A 13,109-nucleotide genomic window follows, 5' to 3' on the forward strand; every position below is an offset into this window, starting at 1 on the left:
ACAGATAAGACCATTTGTGATGCATCATAGTGAGAAAGACTAGCCTTGAACACTGACAGAAGAATTCCTCCAAACAAAGTATTTGTTGTATTTCGGTTAAGGTATGCGAGAAGGTATGGCGATACAGGGCCAAGAGCTGTCTCGGCCTCAAAAGGGAGATTGTACCGTGAAGTGTGTGCTCTGTGATCCTGGCCTGTAGTGGAAAATTGACTTCAAATGATGATAGAAATGAATTAATCTTAGTTTTTTATATTCAGTCTGTTCCTTTAAATGAGTCTTAGAAGAATGGCCTGAATTTAACCAGCTTTAAAGTTCTTAGCAATTACTTGAGAAAACCATTTTAATCTATACGCTCCTTCCTTGGTCAAGCAACACTTGGTCAAGTGTTGAGAGGAAACAGAAATGGACACAAATTGCTAAAAACTGAATTGTTATATGAGTTCTGGCAGAGAAGTACCTTCAGTTTTTGGTAAAGCAGAGTTAGCTTGAGAGATCAGTAAAACGGCCCACCAGGTAGAAAAAGTGAAGAAGGGAAATTTCTTTCCCTTTTATTATAATACTGTACAAGTGCTTGAAATCATCTCATAGAATTATACAATAAAAGATTCAGGATGGATAAAAGAAATATGCCTACATGTATAATAAAATTGTACATGCTTTGAAAATTGATTGAGAAGTTCTTTGGATTTCATAATAAGGGAGACTATGAGAGGTTAAAAAGTCAAGATGCCATCTGTGGCCACACAAAGACCTGCTCTTTTTTTTTTTTTACATACTTCATGTATGTGAAATATCTACAAAGGGGCTGGGCTACCATCCTGGTTTTTTTTAATCTGTTGTGCAGATGCTCCTGCTCCACATAAGTCTGAATGTAGCATCTTTCTTTTTATTAAAGTTTCCAGCATCATCTTTATTTCTGAGAAAACCTTGAATTCCCAGTCATTCTCAAAATATAAAATGGTGGATGGTCACAGCATGATGAGATGGAACAATATTCATTTTCGCATAAACAAACACAAATGATTGCTGACATGTTAAAGAATGGCAGTTACAGGACTCCTTTCTTCTGCCTATTTAAGTGCTTTGTGGTTGCTATATCCACCCTTCTGAACATGCATGCAAGCCTTCCAAGGGAATCCACGGGGGGGGAGGAGTAAAAATTGTTAATTTGGCAACTGTGACTGTGCAATCGAAACTCCACCTACTTTTTGTATGTGTGCGACACATAAAAAAGCAGAAATTTAACCACATCACTGTTCTCATCTTGAGGCTTTTGTCCTCTCTGAAGATGCCCCCTAGCCACTACCCCTGCTCCTTAACCTGCATGATTATCAGTTTAGATGAAGATTCCCTGTGATAAGTTCTTAAAAGTCCAAATGTGTTTGTCAGCTTAACATTGGGATTCTCTGCTATAAATAGTTAATAAGGAAGTAATCGTATGTAAACCTACCCTGCTGCCTCCTGCTGCATTTTTTCCATTACTTAAACTTATTGCTATTCTTAGAAAACTATGTATTTCTTATCAGGTACGCCTGATTTACCAGTTGCGGCCTTTTCTGGACCGAGACGCCTTGCGCACAGTCACCCATGCCCTCGTCACCTCCCGCCTGGACTACTGTAACGCTCTCTACATGGGGCTTCCCTTGAGGAGCACCCGGAGGCTCCAACTGGTCCAGAATGCGGCCGCACGGGCGGTGTTGGGAGGGACTCGTCGCTCCCATGTAACACCGTTGCTGCGCGAGCTGCACTGGTTGCCGGTGGCCTTCCGGGTGCGCTTCAAGGTGTTGGTTATCACCTTCAAAGCACTCCATGGCATCGGACCTGGATATCTCCGAGACCGCCTTCTGCCGCAGATTAACTCCCATCGGCCGGTACGCTCCCACAGAGTGGGTCTCCTCAGGGTGCCGTCAGCCAGACAGTGCCGGCTGGCGACTCCCAGGGGGAGGGCCTTCTCGGTGGGAGCTCCCACCCTCTGGAACAAACTACCCCCAGAGATCCGGGTGATCCCGCATCTCCCCTCCTTCCGCCGCGCCCTTAAGACATGGCTCTTCCAACAAGCAGGACTGGCCTAAGGGGAAATTTTTAGAGGGGTTTTAAAAGCAATTTTAATAATTAATAAGGCCAAATTTAATATTTTATTTTAACTTTGTTTTAATGATAGTTTTTGGGGTATTTCTGTAGTTGTTTTTATCAGGCTGTCAGCCGCCCTGAGTCCGCAGGGAGAAGGGCGGGGTAAAAATTATGAAAATAAATAAATAAAAAAATAAATGTAATGCTAAAATGTTTTAGCTTCAATATAAAACTAAAGTGCACATCCTAATGCAACTGGTATGCATTTGGCTCCTAAAATCTTAGATATAGCCCCACAGACGTCCAGAGGTAGTCTAAATCAGAGAGAAGAAAAAATTAAATGAATAATTGGTGAGGAATCCTATTAGTTATATTGAATTTAGTTTTAATTTTGCTCACACTGACTCTTCTATGGACTGCAGCCCCTGGCACTTCATTCACAGTCCAAGTACAGCCTTGATCTGGAAAAAGCGATGCTACAGATAGAGTAGATTTCAAGGGGTTTTCAGCAATGCTCAGATAAAATCCATAGAAGTCAAATAAAATGAGGTACAAGTACAGTTAAAAGCAATAGTATCTGAAGTATGCAGCTGAAAAAAATAGAAAAATGCCATGAGATCTAAAGTTACCCAAGGTGATTCTGAATTCTCTGAACTGCATTAGAGTTGATGATGTGGTGAACAACTAGGTCATTTAACTGTCATAAAACCTTACTTGAGTATTAGTCTTGTGCTCGAAAGGGGATGTATGAGAATGGAATGGAGTGCCTTCGGAAGTAGTGAGATTGTCTTCACTGGATAGTGTGGGAATGTACTGAATGTACTCTGTACTGAAGAGGGGAGAGGAGACGAGGGTAGCTACTTGTCCAATCACACAGAACATGCTCTTGTTAAGGTATGGCAATGGAAATTCTGGCAGCAAATTCTCAGCCATAGTCCACTAGCAGGTCATATATTTGACTTCTATGGATTTACATCCAAAAGCTCTCAGGCTTAGTCTTTGGCAGCTCCATATAGGAGAGTGCAAGAATTCTGCCTGGAATCCAGCCTGTCAATATGGACTCTATTGAAATTGATGGACCATTAATTTGACTCTGTATAAGGCAGCTTCTGTGTTTCTGTTTGAATTGACTGTCTGCCAATCTCAATCTCCTCTGTCACTCACTCTTCTGCTTCCCTTGCAGATATAGATGAATGTGCACTCTCATTGCACAGCTGCACTAGGGGAACAACATGCATTAACATCGGAGGAAGCTTTCAGTGTGTCAAGCCAGAGTGTCCCCAGACTGGTGGAAATGTCAGTTATGTGAAAACATCATCCTTGTAAGTAACATCAACCTCCCACCAAAAAGCCCTGATGGTGCAGTGGTTAGAATGCAGTATTGCAGGCAAACTCTGCCCACAGCCAGTAGTTTGATCCTGACCGGCTCAAGGTTGTCTCAGCCTTCCACCCTTCTGAGGTCAGTAAAATGAGGACCCAGATTGCTGGGGGCAATATGCTGACATTTGTAAACCAGTCAGAGAGTGCTGCAGAGCACTATGGGACGGTATGTAAGTCTCAGTGCTATTGCTATTGCTATAAGGAGAAATGAGCTTTCCTCAACATGATGCCTTTCAGATGAATTAGATTAAAACTCCATTTGTTCTCAACCACTGACAGGCAGGCTGTGGGGAAAGTGCTTCCACAGTAGAAATCTGCATTAAGCCATTTTTTAAAAAAGCATATATTTTCTGTAAAAACTGGCTACTATTATAAAAATACAACTATCATATGCCCTCCTCCTGTTAATTAATTCAAAAAACCATTATTAAGTAGTGGCTTTTAAATGGTGACTAACCACTTGAAGCTTCTCCAATGGTTGACTTCTGACTGAAGATTTACCATGAAACTGTTATCATTTATAATTTCCAATGTGATTTCGCTACCTTATAGGTGTCTAATTTTGAGGTTTGTGGATACATTTGGCATTTTTAAAGTGTCACAAAGTAGTTCTCATGCCTAAGTAGATAATAAGAAAAAGCTGCTATTTATCCTACTTTTAAAAGATATTATTGGATTTCAGTTTCAGCACTCTTCTGAGATTTGTCAGGGCTACAGTTCCTTGAATTAGAAGCTTCATCATAATTTATTTCTTTTCTTTTGAAATGTTTTATTGATTTTTAACAATTACAATCTTTAGTGCTTAGTAAACAACGTGTTGTCTGGGTTCACATCAGTGATGGGATTCAGCTGGTTCGCACCACTTCGGCAGAATCGGTAGCTAATTTTTTGTTGCCCAGGCCCAGAATGGACTTCCGGAAGTGGCATCCACACAGAGAACCTGTTGTTCACATATTTGAATCCCACCATTGGTTCATATTTAACATTAACTTCTTCAATATAAATCTGTTCAGTACTGCACAATCCAGTATTTTTTCCCTGATCCTCCTTTCTTCCCCATATTTTTTTCCATTTTCCCCTCATTACACAGTTACAATTCTTGCTACTGTTGATGCATACAAATATTTCTCATTCGGTCAGTAAGATTACTCGCTATGTCTTCTTTGATATGTGGCCAAAACACATCATGCCTTAATGAGTTATTTTAGCCAAGTGGAGAAAATGCAGCTTTGTTTAAGTTTTGACAGCATTCTTGGTACAAACCAGCTAATGTGAAATATCTTTAAGCTTTATTGATTTTGGTGCAAGAAACTAACCTTATGATTCAGCTTCTTGCTTTGGCATCAATTGAATTTAAAATAACTTCATTTTCTTCTTTTACTTTAATACATCTGGATAAATCACTGCTATCTTAGAAAATCTTGTTTGTGTAACAAGAATTCAGATTTAATGTAATATTGTGGAGGTTGTATTAGATTATTTTAGATCATTTTATTCTGTTCTACTGAAAGAAATCTATAATGTTTTAGATGGAGCCAGAGAAGAGGACAAATGTTAGGGAGATGTGTAGTACCCCAGCAACCATACTTCATGAAAGATCTTCCAAATTTAGAACTATTGCACAAAAGAGGTTATTGGAGAGAATTTTTTCTGTCCCCACTGCTATATTCTCAGTAAAATTGGACAGCTTCCTAATTCTAAATAGAAAATATTTGAAGTGAGCAGGACATTATGTTCCTTTCGGATAAATACAAACGTTTATCCAATCACTGGTACCCATGGATCCTTAAAGGACGGGCACAATTCAAATTCTACCCAAATATATCTTTTTTATTCCTATTTCAATATTTTAATCTGGTATTGTTGTGATTCCACAGATGGAAATGGTTTTGCATGCATACATTCCTTTGCTAGATCAGAAATCTTGTAAACAGAGCTTGCTTTTATGCCGGTTAATCCAAAAATATAACATCTGGCACAAGTATATTCCTATTTGCAAAGATCCACATAAAGAGGACTGCGTTTCTGTTTTGATAATAAGGGGAAACATTATCCCCATTTATTTCTAATGACTAGCAAAATGCAATGCCCAATTATAATAAGACCTTTGACACATCAATCTATTATAAAACTTTTGGTTCCCCAAATGTATCTCTAAAGGAATATGAAAACTCTCAAGAGCTACAGAAGTCACCATCAAGCAAAGTTATATGAAAAGAAAGGGATAAGGAAGAAGCAGAAAAAAATAAAATTGTAATTCTTGAACTTTCCTGCTTTTTTTCTATTTCTCACTCTTATGTCTGTTTGGGTGGTCCTAATAAAAGCATAAGAGAACCAATTTGGATAATGATTAAGGTACTGGGTAAGAAATCAGGAGTTTCTAGTTTCTAGTTCTGCCTTTGATATAAAGCCAGTTGGGTGACCTTGGTCCAGTCATTCTCTCTCCACCCTAGAAAGAAGGCAGTGGCAAACTACTTTTGATATCTTGCCAAGAAAAATTCAGAGACTAGTCCAGGCAGCCACCAGGAGTGAATAATGATTTGAAGGTATCCCCCTCTAAAAAAAATTGAGAGTCAGTCACAAAGCCAGAGTCAGTCACCAAGAGACTGAGTTCTAGCCCTGCTTTAGGCATGAAAACAGTTGGGTGATCTTGGGCTGGTCATTCTCTCTTAGCCCTAAGAAAGAGGCAATGGCAAATCACTTCGCAAATGTCTATGGATATCTGGGAATTAAAAAAGCTTCTTGGATGAAAAGTAAAATGTCTTCAAGCAAAACAAAGAACATCCTGTTGCCTTTTGAAAGCACTTTTGGGGCCCTTCCCATATCTTGCCAAGAAAACTGCAGAGATGTGTCACCAGGAATCCAAACTAACTGTAAGGCACCATAGTAATAACAACAACAATAACAACTTATTTATTTATTTATTTATTTATTTATTAAATTTATATACCGCCCTATCTCCCTTGCGGGACTCAGGGCGGTGAACAGGCGATACTAAAAACCACGATAATAAATAAATAGTTTGTTTTAAAATCGAATTAAATAACAGGCCTGTTCTAAAAACACACCCGTAAAAAAAAAAAACCCCACTGAAACATAATAAGCTGCTTGATAAGCTGCTTGATAAGCTGCTGCAAGAGGTTTGCACAGACTGACAACAAGCAATCAGCAACAAAGGAGCATTGGAAGATCTGCAGTAAGCAAGAACTGGTAGGACCATAAAATAGAGAAAGTCATATAAAATGAAAAAGCTCTGGGACTTTAGAATTCAAACAGACAGGCACCTGCCATATAGCAGCCCAGATTTAACAATTGTCAATAAGAAAGACAAAAAAGTCTTGACAGTGGACGTGGCAGTACCAAGACACAGTAGAACAGAAAAGAAAGAACTGAAGAAGATAACAAAATACAAAGACCTACAAGTAGAAAGAAAACAACTGTGGCAAAAGTAAGCAAAGGTAGAACAATAGTAATAGGCACCTCATGTGCAATCCCAAAACAGCTGGAGTACCACTTGAACACCATTGGCATTGACAAATTCATCATCAGTCAATTTCAAAAGGCAACTTTACTCAGAACAGCTTACATCCTGCGGCGATATGTATAACATCATCAAACATCCACATCTGCCTATCCCAGGTCCTTGGAAAGGACTCAACAGGTAGTGCCAAATCCAGTACGAACATGTGGTAGACTATGCGACAAACAATGATGATGATGATGATAATGATAATTCTTCTTAACCATTACGATCTTTCTGATCCAAATCTGTTGTTGTTTACTTTTCTTTCCTTCATAGTCAATGTGAACGGAATCCATGTCCCATGGACAGCAGATCATGCCATCAAGCCCCCAAGACGATCTCCTTTCATTATCTCCCTCTGCCATCCAATCTTGCCACTCCCACTCCTCTCTTCCGCATGGCAACTGCTTCGGCCCCTGGACGGCCTGGTCCTGACAGCTTGCGGTTTGGGATTATAGGAGGAAACAGCCGAGGACATTTTGTGATGCAACGCTCAGACAGACAGACTGGAGAACTCATGCTGGTACAAAGGCTACAGGGGCCTCAGACCATAACAGTGGAGGTTGAGATGTCCGAGTACCTGGACCGCACCTTCCAAGCTAAACATGTTTCCAAAATTACCATCTTTGTATCAGTTTATGAGTTTTAAAAGAGGTTGGTTCAGCATGGGAGGAAAAACAACTTTTCATCAGGAATTTTTCTTTGGTTTCACCATTGGCTCCCATGTCAAAGGCTCCAGAATTAAGAATGGCATCAAGCATGGCTTGGCTTTCTCACCTGAATTAACATCGTCCATTTCTTTTCAGCATTGCTGGCATGTAGTCTTTCTGCTTCTATCCTAGCACACTTTTAGATGACCCGAAGCCCTTGAAAGTAGGTGAGAATAGCAGTGTAACCTACTACCAATTATTGTTGCTCCAGCCACACTTTGTACCCCATCTAGCTTCAACCTGCCCTTTGTGAGCCAATGCAGCATATTGTTCATATACAGTAGACAGCCAGACCTTAACAAGGCTACCTGCATTCCAGAAGGCTCTAAGAAAGAATGAATATAGGATCCCTCTGTGGACAACGTACCTAAGCAACAGTATTATCACAATTAAAGATGTCATTTCTAGTTTATAACATTGCTATATAATGCTAAATGTTGATTTGCTTGGAAAACAGATGCCTATCAATGGATAAATTATGGAGGTAAATCTGATATTTATCAGACTTCTTTCCTAATAAATGCATGTTGGACTAGAGCAGCATTTCTCAACCTTGGCAACTTTAAGATGTCCGGACTTCAATGTCCAAAATTGTCCAGCCAACATCTTAAAGTTGTCCAGATTGTGAAATAGTAGACTAGGTTGCATATTTCCCTAACAGAAGTGTTGTACTTCAGGATCATAATGTTTGGAAGAAATTAATATCTGCCCCAAATTCAATGTTATACTCCAGAACTCAAATTGAAAGTTTCCATTTCTATCTCTGAAAGAACAACTTTCAGCAAGGTTGTGAAAATACCAGTTTTTCAGCCTGGATGATGTACTTCATTTAATGCCATTTAATATTATAGCATTACAAAAAGTAATATTTTACACTATTTTATTTTACTTTTGTTTGTTAGCCAAGAAAATTAGCAATATAAGAACGTGTTTGTGACTCCTTCAGAAATTTGATTCTGCTCTACTATAATGAAAATATTATTTCCTTTCAAATATTTTCTTTGGGCAAAGAAATGTAGGGCAAAAGGCACTTATTAAACATATTTTTTGTATTTTTCAATGAATGTTTTAGATTTTCTTTTTATCTTTAGATATACCTCTTAGAACTTGATCACAGAAACCTATCTATTCAGTCAAAATTGTTTGCATATTTAGTCTCCAGGCTAGCTTTTTGGTGCATAAATAAAAAAGATTCTCTATAACTACCAATAACAATTTCAGTAAACTTTAGAAGTCTGTAAATATATAAAGTCATATAAATATATAAGTTAAAATTGAAATAGAAGGCTGCTGAAAATAAAATCACAACAGAGCTACCAGTGAGAACTAGATGGGAAAGCAAATCTGGGCCAACAATACAAAAAAAAATTTTTTTTTTTAAAAAAAGATCGATGTTAGTTCTAGCTGTTTTATCTCTCTCCAAATATCTAAAGAACTCTCACCCAGAAATGGGAGCAAATTTGTTTTCTGTCATTCAAGAGAATAGAAAATGAGCCAATAATCCTTATTTATAAAGAATAAACAATAAAACTGTCAGGCAAAATTCCATTCCATCTGGAAGGACAAAATATTTACATTTATTATTTGGTTATTTTATTTTACTATCTATTAGATTTTATTTGTGTGTTCCTTTGAGAGGAATTCAGAAGAATAATAACCTAATTATGTTTAGGCTTTATGTCTTTAAAAAGTCTAAATAAACCATTTATTTATTCTTCTGGAATGCTTAATATTTAGCTGTGGAATGTAATTTCAAAACTCATAAGCTTATATCAAAAGACTACCACAGCAATCTATTTGTCATGATCCAGCAGGGCATTTCCATGCCAAATCATTTCATTGCAGAAATGGACTGCAGCAATGCACATCCATTACTAAACAATCATCCCTGAGTGAGTTAAGGATTCAGAAAAATTGAATCCAGGCAATTATATTTGTTTTTTCCCCATCTACTCTGTGCATAGTTTGCAAGTATTAGGGCTATGTAGCACTATGGATGCAATTCCAAAGAGGTGCTTTTAATGCACAAAAGCATGAGTCTATCTGCAGTCTTAAGCGACCGTGTCTTTTCCTGAGATTACACAGCTGTCCCTTCAGCTGCCACATCAAAAGATTTTGCTATCTAAACAGTTGAAAATATGTATTGAATTCTCTGCATTCAATGAATTTTTCTGGAAGTTTGAGCCTCCAAGATAGTGTTAAACTCCTATACCCTATTGAATGGTATATATGTCAATTAAAAAAGATTTCTTACATCAAGCACCTAGCCCACAATTTTCTCCTGTGCAGAAGGATCAAGGATTCACTTTATGGAGAAATAAAAATTCAAGATTACAAGCATATTGTCTGCTCTCTTCTGGCTTCAGTGTAGTGGAGTTTCTTAAAGGAAGACTCTGTATGGTTGTTCAGTTTCTACAATATGAGTTGCCTTTTTGCTATCCTTGGTCCTGAAAAATTGCACCACTGTACATCACTTACAATTGCTGACTCAGACAACCCCCATATGAGATCAGCCAGATATCTACTGTATCTATATAAACCCATACTTGATTTTGACACTCAATTGGCTTTCTCTTTCAAGGCATTTTTCTCCCAGATTACCTTTGCCTTTAGTGAGAAAATGATTAGAAGGTGCCACTGATATGCAGATTTTAGAAAACTTGCTACAGGACAGTCCTTCAAGTCAGCAGAAATCTATCTTAAAGCAAATTCTCTGCCTTCCTTACACTAAAATTATGTGCTCCATTTTCTAGCACTTGTTCCTTGTTTCAATTATCAGTTGCTGAATTTGATTAACTTTAGATGCTATCATATAGTGCATTATACTTCTTGTCATAGTACAGGTAGTCCTCAGCTTACGACCACAACTGAGCCCAAAATTTCTGTTTCTAAGCAAGACAGTTAAGTGAGTTTTGCCCCATTTTATGACCTTTCTTGCCACAGTTGTTAAGTGAATCACTGCAGTTATTAAGTCAATAACATGGTTGTAAAGTGAATCTGGCTTCCCCATTGATTTTGCTTGTCAGAAGGTCACAAAACCCCAGGATACTGCAACCATCATAAATAGATGCCAGTTCCCAATAGAAATATCAGTTGGGCTATGATTTGGGTAGTTTTGCTTATCAAAGTACAAACATTTATCTGGAGGTAATGGGAATTGCTTTAATGTCATGGTAATAAACAGACATGGTGGGAGACAGTTTTGACTTCTTTACTTTACCTTGCTACGGAATAAGCCCTTCAACCTTTCTGAGGTCTGGTATAATAGAAGCTTGCAATGAGACGAGAATCTTTTGCATAAGCTCCAGTCATTAGGTCCATGAGACAGACCCAAAAGTATGTTAACTAAAAAAGCTATAGAATTGCCTGCAGTAAAAGCTTCAACCATCTCTTAGCAAAATATATTTCTATCTCAAATGCAAAATGCTACATCTAGCATTCCTTGAGTGATCTGTTTTTCCATTCCTGATTATTACATGTGACACATCATGATATAAAAATAATCTGAGAGGATGATGTGTCACCAGATTTTATAGTTTGCTAATCCTGAAGTATTGTGTCTCTCCATAGCAATTTGCAGGAAAGATTGTTCAATGAATGTTTATGTTGTGAGTGAGCTCATATGGAAACATGGTATGTTGAATCAATTTTAAATGACCAAGTTCATAAAAACATACTAATCCCAAACCGTCATTTACAAATCACAATGGGGGTTCACACAAAATCAGACAAATCACATTATGTATTAGTGTGTAGTCTGAATCAGACTCATGCAACAACCAAGGAAAGAATAATCACTGTTACAGTTTTGTTTGTGAAATGTCTCAACAATAGAAGATTTTTTCAACATTTCTTAATTATGTGAATAGAAATGATGTGACTTCTTACATTCCGCCCAAGATAAGAAGTACATCTCCAGAAAAGTAGGCTAGAGAAAGTAAGAATAATGTTTAGACACACTAATTTTGTAGAGGTGGACACACTTTTAGAAACAGTGGTCCTTAGTTAAATAAAAATTCATGGCATCTCACTGTAATGGTGAAGATTCTAAAACCAATCTGCCTACTCAAGTCTGCTGCTCAGATGCAAACTGTTCATATTCTGCCTGAATTCCTCTGCAATTTCTTCTGCTTTTTCCTTCTCTGTTAATGTAAAGTTCTTTGCACCTCCCCACATTGTATTGTCCTTCGCTTTGCTTCTTCATTTTCCTCTGGACCCTCGAGTCTCTGTAGAGGAAAACGGCCTTCTTTTGTTTGGCTGTTTTCTCTGCTGCTGGCTGCAGAACTTCCAACACACATGTGGTTCCTCTGTTCTTCTCCCCCACTTGTTTCAAGATTGCAGTTTTATCACAAACACTGCTGTGGGGGAAGGCTTAAATAGGAGGTGAAGAAGACTGCACAGGTACCTGCCATTTTTCTAAGCACCCTGCTCTTCCACAATAATCAAATTCTTTTGTACTATTAGAGATCTGGGGCAAACAGAATATACAGAAATATACAGAAATGCAGCCAAACCAAATTTATTTTTAAAAAATCCAGCATGAGTCAACCACACAATTCTCTGGAAATCTAATTAACAGGAACAATAAATTATAGCATGCAGCTGAAGACTTGATTTTGGTGGCATAGTAGCTCTTCTTGAATACTGCAAGTTGGAAATACAATCCGATGTTCATTTGTCCCTTAAATGCTAATAACAACAATATTTTACTTTCTTAAATGCAGTAAAAGCAGGGTTAACTTCATTGGCAAGGTGAGGCCACCATCCCAGAGAGCAGACAGTGGAGAAGGGCAACAAAAACATAGACCTCCCTTAGATGGCAGCAAAGAAATACAGAAAGTTTAACACTTTATTCTCATTGAGTATAGTTGTCTTTTGTCTGGTAATTCTCAGGTATACTCCTGCTGATTTGGGCCTATAACAGTGATACCTGGTCAAATAAGAACCATTTAATTATACAGCACTGGGCAAATTATGCTTTCTAAAGCTTCCTTCTCATTTGAGGTGTTATCAAGAAAAAACTTCCTCCTCCCTCCGTATTATTGTTCAGCAGCATTCCCAATGCATATTTTTTCATGAACTGTTCTTTTTCATCCTCCTTCTTATTAACACTGCCCGTCATTAACACTGCTTATCCATGTAACAGTCATGGAATTGTTATCCTTGGATGAGAGAAAAAAATTGCCTGTCCTGCACCTTCGGTCCAGGTGGGTACGTTGCTCTCTCCTTGGGAAGTTAGGGTTGTGTTCTGTCCCCGTCAGACACACACACCCAAACAGCCAGCCGAGGGTTAAAGAACTTCTCCACACTTCAATCCACAGATAAGAAAACTTGGCAGCAGCTCCGTAGCTGCCTGCCAAGACTTTTACTCAGAGAACAAAAAACAATACACACAGTTAGAAAATTAAGTCCACAGCAAACTACTG

The 13,109-nt window shown here is 38.2% G+C and overlaps 1 protein-coding gene across 1 annotated transcript in view; it reads left to right on the top strand.

Annotated features, from left to right (window-relative positions):
- FBLN7 (fibulin 7) overlaps positions 1-8,941 on the top strand; it is a 35,551-nt gene extending 26,610 nt beyond the window's left edge. Inside the window, exons 4-5 of the mRNA XM_015825655.1 lie at positions 3,254-3,392; positions 7,250-8,941. Coding sequence (XP_015681141.1) covers positions 3,254-3,392; positions 7,250-7,622 — 512 coding nt within the window. The 3' untranslated portion in view covers positions 7,623-8,941. The remainder of the gene's footprint in view (positions 1-3,253; positions 3,393-7,249) is intronic.
- Positions 8,942-13,109: the final 4,168 nt, after the last annotated feature.

This window comes from Protobothrops mucrosquamatus, unplaced genomic scaffold (assembly GCF_001527695.2).
Source record: "Protobothrops mucrosquamatus isolate PMUCROS unplaced genomic scaffold, P.Mucros_1.0 scaffold2741, whole genome shotgun sequence".
Lineage (NCBI taxonomy): Eukaryota > Metazoa > Chordata > Lepidosauria > Squamata > Viperidae > Protobothrops > Protobothrops mucrosquamatus.